This window comes from Eubalaena glacialis, chromosome 5 (assembly GCF_028564815.1).
Source record: "Eubalaena glacialis isolate mEubGla1 chromosome 5, mEubGla1.1.hap2.+ XY, whole genome shotgun sequence".
Taxonomy (NCBI): Eukaryota; Metazoa; Chordata; class Mammalia; order Artiodactyla; family Balaenidae; genus Eubalaena; species Eubalaena glacialis.
The window spans coordinates 94,723,683-94,737,207 of NC_083720.1; the positions used below are offsets into that span (position 1 = coordinate 94,723,683).

A 13,525-nucleotide genomic window follows, 5' to 3' on the forward strand; every position below is an offset into this window, starting at 1 on the left:
ACGGTATTAGATGTGACTGGGTGTGGGTTTTCTAGGGAGTAGGGAGATTGATTTAGAGAGGTGGGTTGGGGTCCCAGGAGTCTAGATTTTATATGATATATAAGGAGGGGTTATGGAAGGTTTCTGAGCTGCAGGATACTATCAAGAGCCAGGCATTATGTTGCCACTGTATCTCATCTAATCCCCTTAACAGTCTACAAGAGGGAAATCATCTTCCCCATTTTACACCTCAGGAGACCAAAGCTCAGAGAGGTTAGGTGAACGCCTAAGGTTTGCTAGCAGAGGGTGCAACCAGCCTCCCACCCCAGGACTCACTGCAAACCTGTGCTCCTGGCAATGCTGAATTTTACCGGAGCCTCATGCCCCTGGAAAACAGTAATGGTTCGGGAATCTCTGCTTCCGTGTTCCGGGAAATGGTTGACTGCAAAGAAACACCCTTCCCCATGTGACTTAGATTCACAGATGTCTCTCTTGTTTACCTAAGACAAGGCTAGGCACTGACCCTCCAGATTCCCATTTTTTGCCTCATAATGATTAGCTGAACAGCTTGACCCCGCTGGTCAACAGGAGCGAAATGCTGGTACAGCACGGTGACTATAGTTAACAACACTGTATCGTACACTTGAAAGTTGCTAAGAGAATAGATCTCAAGTGTTCTCACCACACACACAAAGAATTAACTCCGTGAGGTTATGGATATATTAATTAGCTTGACTGTGGTAATCATTTCACGGTGCATATCAAGCATCCCATTGTACACCTGAAATATATACAATTTTTATTTGTCAATCATACCTCAATAAAGCTGGGGGGAAAAATGTTTGTTAACCAAACTTTGGTTAGGTTTCCCTCCTTCCCAGCCCCATGAACTCTTCCCTATAAAAGGAAAACCCTTTTGGCTAAGCCTTGAGGCCCTGCAGACCACACAGAGGTTCTCCCTAATGCAAGTCCCCTTGCCCCTACTGCAAAGTCTTTTCCCCTTTACAATCAGATTTGTTTTTTATTTGACACTCCTAACTATTGTGCCACATTGCCTATTTTGCATTGACACAGGCAAGAGGTGTTTCAGAAGGTTACACTGGCATACGTGGGAAGGAGGGTTTGGCTAAGGCTGTTGTAAGGATTAAATGAAGATTCAGCAGAGCACTTATCGCAGGCCATGCTCAAAATACTCAATAAATGGTGACTGCGATCTTGACTCTTACCATCTTCAGGTTGGGGATGAGAGGGTTCCAGGACTTAGTCCGAAGAAAAAAAGGAATCATGTCGCTTCCATGAGTCTGCTCAAATACAGACAACCCAACAAATGTTAAACAATGAAAGAGGGGGAAAAAATAAAGTCTTTAGTCATGATTCTCTCTTCCAGCCCTACATAAAATTCAGTTTAGGTTGAAACAACAAGGAATTAGTACAAAATCGGAAATAACCAAAATGTTGAACAGGACAAGAATGACGTAGTGAATTACGATAATTCACAGGCTGGAGAAGAAAGCAATTAGAATTATAAAAACTACATAGACCTAAGAAACATGTTCATAATGTATGTTAAATGGTAAAAGCAGACAATGTAAAATATGCCTAAGTGTGGACAAGACTAGCAGATAAAATGCAAACATGAAACCAGGGGGGTGATATATAGATAATTTTACAATTTCAATCTTTTAGTTACCCTCAAAATCACTAAGCCTCCACACTAAATGTCTAATAGCATTTATCTCTATGGAACAGGATTATGAAGGGTCTTGCATTCTCTCTGTGATGTTTCTCTGCATTGTTTGGATTTTTTTTTACAACAGAAGTAAACTAATTCTGTAAGCAGAAAAAATAACTGTTCCCTTATCATTTTTTTTTAAGTGAAAATCTAAGAAAGAAACTCAGATTCTACAAAATGTATTAACAGACCCCAAGGGAAGGCAGAAGGAGGAGATACAGAGAACCAGCTTCATCTAGCTTTTCCTCTGTCCTTGCAAAACAGAGGTAAGGCTGATGCCTCCTCAGCTGTGGTCAGTTCTCCCTCACAAGCGCCAAGGGCCTCCACCCGCCACACTGGGCTGTACAGTATTTCTTTTCCTATTATTGTCAGGACGGTTGATGTAACAGTGTTCCTCGCCAGCTTTTCCTGACAAGCGTCACAGTGTGTGAAGAACTTCAGAGTGAGAAAGGACTTGCTGCAGCAACATGGATGGACCTAGAGATTGAGATTATTACACTAAGCGAAGTAAGTCCGAGAAAGATAAATATTATATGATTTCACTTATATGTGGAATCTAAAAAGTAGTACAAATGAACTTATTTACAAAACAGAAACAGACTCACAGACATAGAAACAAATTTATGGTTACCAAAGGGGAAGGTGGAGTGGGAAGGGATAAATTGGAAGTATGGGATTAGTAGATGCACACTACTATATATAAAATAGATAAACAACAAGGATTTACTGTATGGCACAGGGAACTATAGTCAATATTTTGTAATAAACTATAATGGAAAAGAACTGAAAAAAAGAATATAGATATATATATGTGTGTGTGTGTATATATGTATATTACTGAATCACTTTGCTGTACACCTGAATCTAACACAATATTGTAAATCAACTATACTTCAATAAAAAAAAGGATTTGCAACCTTGTTTATTTATTAAAGAAAATCATCTCAGAATTATGAACCCCAAAAGAGCCAGTCAGTGTGAGTGAACAGACGGTTAACTGCCCAAGTTTATCTTGCCTGGTTTGTATCCAGCTTAGCCAAAAAAGTCCAAAGACAAGGGGAAGAGTTCCCAGAAGGGAGGGTAAGACTAGCTGTTCTCACGACAGTCTGATGTGAACTTGTTCCTCCAAGTTTCAAGTGGATGACGAAGTTCCAGGATGGAAATAAACATTTGGTAGACTGGAGTCCTTCGCTAAACAAAGCAAATGAAAACCTACTAACAGGAACAATCCCTGACAGCTTGCCAGAGCCACAGTGACAGCAGGTGCTGTGACAACCCGGGATTCTCCTCCACCCCCATCACCGGCCTCTCCCTGGTCACTCTTAGCTGAGTCAATATTCAAACAAGTCTCAGACCACCTTTGATTCCATTCAAATCTTGTTCTCAAGAGTGTTGGTTTTTCCTGTACCTTTAACATGTCTCTTTTCTTCCCCAGCTAAATGGCTGTCACGGAACCCACTGTAAATCCCAGAGTGGATGGTGTGGGGTGGTGCGTGTGCATCTGTATGTGTGTGTGTGTGTGTGTGTGTGTACACACTAAGTAGGGAAGGGGAATGAGAGAACAGAGGGGAGTTTATAAATACAGCTGCCAACATTTCTAAAACAGTTGCTTCTTTATTTTTATCTCCTATCCTGACATTCAGCTCAGAGAAGGACAATTATCATTGCTAAAATGCTACTTACTGAAAGTCTCCAGGAATCAGGTGCTGTGCTAGGGCTTTATGGAAAGGATCTCTAAGCCTTACGCTGGCCCTGCAAGGTAAGAATTCCCATTTTGCAGATAAGGAAATGGTGGCACCGCCTGTCCCAAACTCACAGAGCCAGTAAGTCAAGTGAAATCTCACCAAGTCTAGGTCTGTGGGTTTGCAAAGCCCATGCTTGGCCACTCTAGCAGCTGCCCCACCATCGCACCCTCAGGGTAGAGCTGCCAGATTTAGTGAATAAAAACAAAGGATGCCCAAGGATGTCCCAAATATTGCATAGGCCATGTCAAAAATGCTTTAATTCTTAGGATGCAATGCTGAAGGATTCAGGGGCAAAGTGCTGTAATATCTGCAACTTGCATTCAAATAATTCAAGAAAAAGTGTATGAGAGAGAGATGACGTCTATATAGGAGGATGCTAACAACTTATAAATTGAAATGAATCAAAATATTGCATAGACATACTCACTAAAATATTATTTGTAGTTTATCTGAAATTCAAGTTTAACTAGACATCCTGTATTTTATCTGGCAACCTACTCCAGAAAGACCGTGTAACTGTAAAGAAATCATCATTTGGGCTCCGAGACCTTCCTGGGCCACTAGACAACCCTGTAACCAGCAGAGTTTTCCACTTATGCTAAATTAACAATCAGCGTAAGGTCCCAAATCAGTTTTACAATGTGACTTTGTATACTGCAGAACATGATGAATTGTTCCAGGAATAATATGGTGGCACTACCATCAAAAGAGGTATTGGAAAGATGATCAAGTTACGTGGCCAATCTGTAATGTCAACAGCCAAGTTAATCATTTGGACTGAAAAACTTACCTTTCAGTTAATTAGCCAATATGTATATAATGAGAGCTTTCTCTATGCCCAACAAGCATAGGCCCTGTTTCAAGAAGACATTTAGCTAAGGACACAAAATTGACCTGCATGTAACAGTGCAAGGCCCAAAGAGGGGCTTATGCCTGAAATTATTTGGATCATTTCAATTGTATGGATCCATCCTAAAATCCCCATCTGGATACCTCACAGGCTGCTCAACAGCAACGTGACCAAAAAAGGGACTCATGATCTTCTCCCCTAATCAATCACTCAGTCCTATTGACTTTACCTCCTCCCCTTCTCCACTTCTATTCCTGTGCCTATTTCATCACCGGCGTGGACTGAGGCAATACTGTTCAGTATTAGCTAGTCTCCTAATAGGTAATTAGGTAACAGGTAGTCTCCTAACTGGTCTCCTTCTCTCCAGCCTTGGCCCTTTCAAAGCTATTATCCACATCAGCTTCCAGAGAGTTCTATCAAAAGTGCCTATCAGGACAGACACTCTCCCTACTGCTCACAGGATAAAGTCTGAGGTTCTTGACCTGACGCAGCCCGTCACCTGCCATCCTCTGTCATCCCCTGACAGGTCCTTTAAGCACCAGCAACACTCAACTGCCCACCTTCCCCCAGGTATGGGCTGGATTAGCTGCTTCTCCTGAGAGCTGACATGAGTTGGTACAGCCACAAGATACAACACATCCAAGCCAGCCTGACAGAGATCTTCGGGAAGGCAGCACAAGGATGGCTGCTGAACCGGCTGTCCTGGTATAAGCCACGTCCAGATGATAAAAACAAGCACTCAGGGAATTGCATTGGGCTTGATGGTAGTAAGTAATACTCTAAAGGAAACTTCCAGGCTTCAAGAGCACTGCTGGTTGTTCTTTCAGTTCAATAAAGTGCTACTTAATAATTAAACAGAAACTCAGCATCCATGTTGCCATCTACACTGTCTGAATTCACCCAGAGATGATGCAGACCAACTTTGAGAACCTGATCTAATAGCATGTGGATGATTCTCATTGGATTCCAGATTAATAAAACTCACCATATATCAAAACACCAGTTGGTTTGCATTATTTTAAAAATTTCTCCCTGAAATTAAGCAAACCCAATGCAGACTCTTATAGTAATGTAAGTAATTTGCACTATTTACCTTTTTAAATTCTCTGTTGAGGTAAAAGAAATACGCTGCCATTAACATTTTACCCTTATTCTCTGACCTTATTTTAACTCAAGAACAAATGCCTTGGCTTTTTTTTTTTTTTTAACGTCACTGTTGTTGAACTCATTTTGCTTTAATTGCAACTCCAACAATTTCAGCTAATGAGATCTGACAGTTGAGGTTCAAATGTTAGTTTATGTGTAAGCTGCTACTCTGTCTATAAAATGACATACAAGGGGGGCTTCCCTGGTGGCGCAGTGGTTAAGAATCTGCCTGCCAATGCAGGAGACACGGGTTCAAGCCCTGGTCCGGGAAGATCCCACATGCCGCGGAGCTACTAATCCCGTGCCCCACAACTACTGAGCCTGCGCTCTAGAGCCCGCGAGCCATAACTACTGAGCCCGTGAGCCACAATTACTGAAGCCCACGTGCCTAGAGCCCATGCTCCACAACAAGAGAAGCCACCGCAATGAAGAGTAGCCCCCGCTCGCCACAACTAGAGAAAGGCTGCGCGCAGCAACGAAGACCTAATGCAGCCAAAAATAAACAAATAAATAATTTATTAAAAAAAAAAACTTGACCTTTAAAGAAAATTACATACAAGACAAGAAGGTGGAACAGTTATCCTGAAAAAGCTCCTGCTACAAAATACACACTAGAGTACTTTTTAAACGCTTCCAAGTAATTACAAATGTGACACCAAGGTTGAGACTGCCAGCCTAAAGAAAAAGCAGCCACCAGACATAAACTTAATCAAAAGGACCAGGTGAAAATTGGGGAAATATATGTGGATTCCAGCCAGCGGGGGGTTGGGGGGAAGAGGCTGAAGGAGTGGATGACAGAAAGTATTTTAAGATGTGAATAAATAAGAAATGTGGCCGTGACAATAATGCTGGGTTCTGTGTATAATCTGTGGAGCCATTCATTCTTTTACAACCTGTTTGGTTGCGATTATATCTCTCAAAGACGAAATAAGTAATGTTCTACGTCTCCTCTTCCCTCCATTACTGTGGACGATCAGAAATATAGTATTAAAAGTAATATCCTTAAAATGGGACTTGCAAGAGTAATGATTACATTCCCATAACAATGGCCTTCTGCCTTGCTTTCTCTAGAAAGAGTAGAAAACTCAGATGCCAAAGGAGCCACGTGGGAAAGGTCAATGAGTGAAGCAGGCACAGGTTTGTACATATTTGCAAGCCAAATCTTAGCAATAATATTCACTTCTACACAGAACTATGCCCTCTCCCATTTTTGTTAAACACATTTTGTTAAACACAGGCTATCTTTCATTTTCCTTCTTTTGGTAAAGAGCATCAGACACAAACAGATATTTCTCTACTCTATGAAAGACAGCAGAGCAAGCACCATGACAAAGGGCACCTTCACTGAGCCTTGCAGTCAGGGGACAACAGGGGTGTGACCGTGGTGGGAACAGGGAGGGAGGTTAGCAGCCTCTATTCTGCCCAGGCTGCTGCCACACAGGACTGTGATGGGGTCAGCACTGCAAAACAGCCACATGTTTCCGGAGAAGCTGGAAAGCTGGATTATTTGGTGAATTTTCCAGATTTTAAAGGCATAAACTATTAGTGAGGCAAACGTGACCACTGGCCTACAGAGCGGAACAAAAATGTGAAGCTAAATAACAATATACAAACAAAATCATCCTGAAGATGTTAAGTTTTCGTTCTTCCATTCATCCACGCAATGTTTAATGACCATCTATTTTGTATGACATTCATTCAGCAGGTTGGGAAGAGGATACAAAGCTACATAAGGCAGGACCCCTACCTTCAAAGAGAGCTTTCAGGCTAGCTTTAAATACTAAATTGTGTCATATGAATAGAAAATCCCTGGCAGGGCTGAGGCTAGAGGGGAATTATCAAGGAATTCAATTATGGAGCTGCTTACGTTCTAGTCTAGTTTGTTTCACATGCAGGAAAAGACAGGAGATTTGCTGAACCTGCATCACCGGTGGCCCAAACTACTACCCTTCACACTGGACTAATGAAACTAAAAGGACATATGAATATATATTGAGTTGGCCAAAATGTTCGTTCAGTTTTAAGTAACCATAAAAGACACATTTTTCATTTTCACCAAGAACTTTATTGAACATTCACTAAGCAAATGAACATTTTGGCCAACCCAATAACAAGCTAAACAAAATCCTGGTGGTTTGAAAACATTAATAATATAGCTTCCAAACTGGCCTTACAGAAATAAAGCAGAGACATTATGCTATTTTTTAAATTATTCTAAAAATCAACAAAATTAATTAAATGAAAACCAGATCAGTAGTTCTCGAAGGGTGGTCTGAGGACCTCTGGGGGTCCCCAAGACCCTCTCAGGGGGTTCTCCAAGGTCAAAACTATTTCCATAATAATACTAAGACATAATCTGCCTTTTTCACTCTCATTCTTTCATGAGCATACAGAGGAGCTTTCTAGAGGTCACACAGCTTGTAATGATGTCATTGCTCTGACAGCTAACGGAATATGTGCTTGTGTATTCTTGTGTTTTAAAAATGTATCCGTTTTAATTTCTAATATTGTAAATATCAATAGATATAACCCACAGAAATATAGGTTCTTTGGGGTCTTCAATAATTGTTAAGAGAATAAAAGGGTCTGAGCCCCAAAAGTCTGAATTAGATTATAAATTCCATAAGGGTAAGGGCTGTGTCTCATTTACCATTGTATCTGTAGCTCTTAGCACACTGCCTCACAAATGGTTCACACTCAGTAAATATTGATATTTGCTAAATAAACAGATGACTGCCAAAGAATATACCTAAAAGTGCTTTTGGATATAGAGAGCAAACACTGAATGTAGCCTTTAGTTTCCTCGGCTGCTTTTGACTAGTTACCAGCTTTGATACAGAACAGTCGCTTCATGTAATGTATCATGTATGTAGAGTATACATCTTGATGATATAGGCCATTAATGCCCAGTCACTTGGCCAACATCCTGTGTTTTCATTAATGGTCTTATAATCCCACCTGCCGATTCTTCCCTGGGAAACAAGCAAGTGTCTGGCAGAACAGATGGCCCCTTCACTGCGGCCTGACAATGAAATCTTGTACTTTATTCAACGAGAAAACAAAAACGATTCTCACAATCTAGAACCTTCCCCTCCCTCCCTAAAGATATCTCCTTTAATGTAAACCTGCAGAATAATAGTAATTACTAAGAGTAATAGCCCCAACTAGAATTATCAACTCTTTTATATGTTAGTCATACCAGTTGAAATTAAAAATAAATACAGCAAATTAAAAATAAATTAAAAATAAATAGAAGCACCCCATTTCTGTAAAGTATATGTATTACTATATATGCACAATGAAAAAATGTAGATTAATCAACAATATATTTAACAGTGGTTATCTTTCTTTTATTAATTTTTGTTGTCTGACTTTTTACAATGGCATGTATTTTTTTACCAGAAAAATAAACAAAAATAAAGAATAAAATACAAAGTTAAAAAAAAAAAAAGAATTGCCATCTCAAGGAGTGAAGACATGGGTTAACGTAATCACCATCCAAACCAGTCACAGACTTCATGGTTAGCTCTTTGACCTGGGTGCTGTTTCTAAGGACTCTGATTCAGCAGGGCTGGTGGGGTCTCTATTTTTTAAATTTCTATAGGTGATTCTGACGTGGTTCCCTACAGTCTAGGGACAACACTGAGAACGACTGGTTCACTCCATTGTCTTAACCATTAGTAATGAATGCACGCACGGTCACCATGAATTAGTAACAGCTGAAAGAAACAATATGATTTTGATGTCACCAGCTCATGTTTCTAAAAGCCAGGGAGGAGTTAGATAATTTTGCTTAGGAGTTAAAGAATCTGGCAAGGATACGGCCTCTGTTTACAGATCTATGGTTTCTGCTTGTGCTGAGCCAATCACACGACTCTATCACGAATCCGGAAAGAAGGAACTGAGAGATGAAGCATGTTCATGGGAGGCTCAGCAGCTGAAGAGTCATATAGGGTCAGGGCTGGGGAAGCTCCAGATGAGGAAACAGCCTGTGCCCGAGGAAACAGAGGAAGCTGGTTGGTGGGGAAAGCAGAGGAACGAGTGGGAGACACAGAGTGTGCCTGGTCCTGCTGACTTTCCAGTTTCTACTGGATTGGCAGGAGGCCTGACTGTGCTGTGGGTCTCACCCTTGGATTTCTATGAGCTTCCTCTTCCGGCTTTATAAAAAGCCGGCTAGCTCGTTCTTGAGCTCGCGTGAGGATGCCTCGTTTCCTCAGAGAGCATTGCTCCTCTTTAATGCCAAGAAGTGGAGGACAATGTGATATGTGAGGGTAGAATTTACTGTCACCAGGATTCTTTTGAAAGGAAAGAAGGTGCTAGTAACTGCTCCGGGATAACAGGTGTAAATAAGCCAGAACTGTCACAGGCAACGGGATGTAGGGTCATCCTCAGGATAGGAAAAGTGAATTAGGAGACCCAGCTTGCCCCCCAAGCCTCTCCATTTGGACTTTGGTAAGTCACTTATCTACATATCCAGTGCCATATAGGTGGTAAAGGTAATTCAATACCCACCACCATCCATTTCAAAATTGACACAGTCTCAGTTTCCTTGACTAGAAAATAACAGATTAAGTGATGCCTAAGGTTTTTTTCTTAATCTAAGATTCTATGTCTTCTTAACTCTGAAAAGAGACAACTAAGGAGATGAGGTAGCCAGGCAAGAAGGAGCCCTTTAAGATTACATATACTTGATTGTCTTTACATAAACAACAATGAAAATGTTTTACTCATTTGACTTTAAAAAAGACCCCACATATTCACCAATCAATGTTATTTGGTTAAATTATCAGTGATTATATTTTATTTCTTGAGGCACTAAAACAGCTCCAAAGTTGCTTTGGCTCCCGATGGAGGCCAGCTGGTACCTGCCCAGAGCCTCAGGTTCTGGCAAAGGGTAAGGGAATCTGTCCTGTTTGTCTCATCGCTGAGACCTAAGGCTATCGTTCTTCCTTCGTCTGTGAATAGGAAGCAAAGTGTCAACAGTCTCTTGCCCTCTCACTGCTTCCCTTGCCAGCCCATCTCTTATTAGCCAGCCCTGACTTCGGCCAGCTCTGTGTCCTCATTTCTGGGAGATGTTTAAACCGTCAACAAGCCTAAAGGCAAATTTAATATCCTGACCTGCAGAGTTGTTCTCAAGCACAGGTCGTATGCCTGTGTCATAGAATCTCAGAAATTTGAAGCTAGAAGGAACTTTATCTACTATATAAGCTTCAGTTCCTAGATGAGAAACGAATAGCTGGAAACAATAACAAATGTTTACTGTTGTCTGTACAAATATGTTGCCTATACAAATAACAATAACAAAGTCAGGTGCTTGGGAGGGACTGTGCTATATGCTTTCCATCAATCCTTTTATTTCATTCTTCCACCAACCCAAAGGTAGGTATTCTTATTACCTCCATTTTCAAGATGAGGAACCTAAGGGTTTGAGAGGTTCAATACTTTGCTACTTGGCTTGTCCAGTTTAATCCAAGTATTTGTTAGTGACAGAAAAAGGAGTTTTAACCAAGTTCTGCTGATTCTTAGGACACTGTTCTTTCAAGTAAAACGATCAAAAGTGAGGCAGCAGGCTTTTTAGCTACTACCATGTACCAGGCACTACACTAGGTGCCAGAACAATTAGCAGGGCTACCAAATGAAATGTCACATAAAATCCTGCCCTTCCAGGTTCTAGGGAGGAAAAGAGATTGCTGGGTCTCTGCAAATCTCTGTCTTCAGGGAGGTTAAAATGCTCGACAGGGAAGGCCCAGTTAATGCTCAGAGTATCCCCCAGGATGCGGGTGTGGGCCAAGGAGGGAAGCATTACGCTGCCTCTTCTGCAATTGAGAAAAGTAAAGAGAAACCATTACAGGGCTTGCCCAATGCAAGGCATAATATAACAAGCCAAGAATGGAACCAAACTGTCTTGGTTCCTTCCACTCTATTCGATGGCCAAAATTAAAATCTCCCTTCAATCATCCCTGGCTACTGTGGGGATCAAAGATAATTATCACATGAGACAAATTCTTCTAATAGGAATTATGTTACTAAGCTTCTCACAATTAACCCAACCTACTCATTTGATTTTCATCCTTCTTCTCTCTTCTCTTTTTGATGTAGACAAGACAGGACACAGTCTTCAAATGAAAAAATTAAGAACTGGGAGTAACAGGGTGGATTATATTACAAGTATATTAAAGTCAAGCCTCTATTAAAGGAATATGTCTTTTGCCACCTGAAACGAAACAATTTTGCTAACTGGGAGTGCAGTGATCAAGGAAATTAGGCATGCAGTTATGGGTGCTAACAAGAAAGGCTGCTCTGATAATCTTTTTTTAAAGGAAAAAGCGATCCCATTAACTCTCTCTGGTTCCTCTTTCCACACAGATTGGTGGGTGTGGGTGAAAGGGCAGAAGAAATGACTACTGGTGAAATCATAGGATGGAAAAATCTGAAATGACCAGCTCTCCAGCACACACATCTAGGGGGAAGAGACGGGCTCAGATTCTTTTAAGGATCTAAATGTATCTCTGCCTGAAGCTTACGGCTGTTTGAGAAGAGCAAGAATCTAAGGTGAAACAAAGCAACACAGACTGCTGGTACAAGATATCAAACATCTAAGTCGGCCGGTAAACACAGACTCTGATGGACTGTAAAGTCACCCAGCCCAGAGGCCTGGCCTGGCTACCAAGGGCGGGCTCAGCCCAGGAAGGCAAGGACACGATAGACCACACACCCGCTTCTCATCCCCACCCCACATCACTTCCAAGGCCACAGCAAGCAGCCAACACACCTGTGGGGTCTTTCATTTAGTTTTGTTTCTTCATAAAGTGGGAGGGAAATGAGTTTGGGCCCAACAGAAATTGGGGCGTAGGGAGGGCTCGGGGTGGGCGAGGATGCAAACGACAGAAGAGAAGTGGAATCTTTCTTTAAAAGTCTAGATCCGTAGTCTCGTTTATTATTCTAAAAGGAACAGAAGCGTTCTCTTTCCTCTCCTCCTTCTTTAACCCTTACCAACCCACCCCAAGAAGACAAGGAGGAAAGCAGGGCTCTAGTCTAGAGGGTTCGCCGGGGTGCAGATCCTCCCTGCACAAGGTTTAGCAGAGGGAGGGTGGGCTGGAAGTGTCCTCCCAACACACGCGCGCGCGCACACACACACACACACACACACGCAGCCGGCCACGCCTCACCTTCTCGATCGTCTGGTCCACGGCCTTCTGGAAGACTCTGGCCACCAGCAGCGTGACGCTGGTCACCAGCAGAAGCAGGGACAGGGTCCCCACCACGTAGAAGCAGCACCTGCCCATTCCGCGTACCGCTCACGGGCCGGGCGGCCGGCCGGAAGACCCGGGACCTTCGGGCGCCTGCGGCCCGGCCGATGCGCGCGCTCCCGACTCCGCGGCCCCCCGCCGGCCGGTGGGGAGTGGAAGGCCCGCTTTGGTTTCGCTTTCCCCGGCCGGGGCAGCCGCGACGCCCTTGTGGCGCAGCTCGCGAGAGGAAGGGAGCGCGCAGGGCGGGGACGCTCGCCGGCCGGGCTCTCCGCAGCCCCGGGAGGCAACAGCCAGCAGCTGCGCGGGGAAGCGGGCGGGGCGGAGGCTGAGCCCGCAGTCATGTGCCCCGCAGCGGCTGCCGCGATTCGGCCCGCGCGACCCGCGGCCAGTCCCGGCGGCCTCCCAGCGCCAGCGGCTCCCTGACCCCCGCCCGGCAGCGCCCCCCGCCCCCTCGTCGCAGGCCCCGCGCCCACCCCGGAAAATCGCCTGCCCTCCCCGGCTCTACCGCCTCCTCAGATACGAGCTGCGGGCCTACCGAGTGCCAAGCACGGGGGATTCAGGATGGATACGACACTGCGCCTGCTCTAGACGAGCTCACAAGTTAGCGGGGACACTGTGAACCGTAATTAAGGCGCAATGTAACAAGTGCTTTTACGAGGGGCGTGCTGAGATCTGTGCCTACCACACCTCTGCCCCGGCGACCTAGGACCTCACAGTTGAACTGGGTCTTGGGGGATGGGTAAGGGTTTGTCACGTGAGGGGTGTGTGCAAGGGAGGGAAGAAGCATTTGGAGAAGAAAAAGCTGTGTTCAGACATCGCGGGT

At 43.5% G+C, this 13,525-nt stretch overlaps 1 protein-coding gene across 1 annotated transcript in view; it reads right to left on the reverse strand.

The window, feature by feature from the left end:
* SCARB2 (scavenger receptor class B member 2) overlaps window positions 1-12,965 on the reverse strand; it is a 72,099-nt gene extending 59,134 nt beyond the window's left edge. Inside the window, exon 1 of the mRNA XM_061192382.1 lies at window positions 12,622-12,965. Within this exon, the coding sequence (XP_061048365.1) occupies window positions 12,622-12,738 (117 nt within the window). The 5' untranslated portion in view covers window positions 12,739-12,965. The remainder of the gene's footprint in view (window positions 1-12,621) is intronic.
* Between the last annotated feature and the right edge of the window lie 560 nt (window positions 12,966-13,525).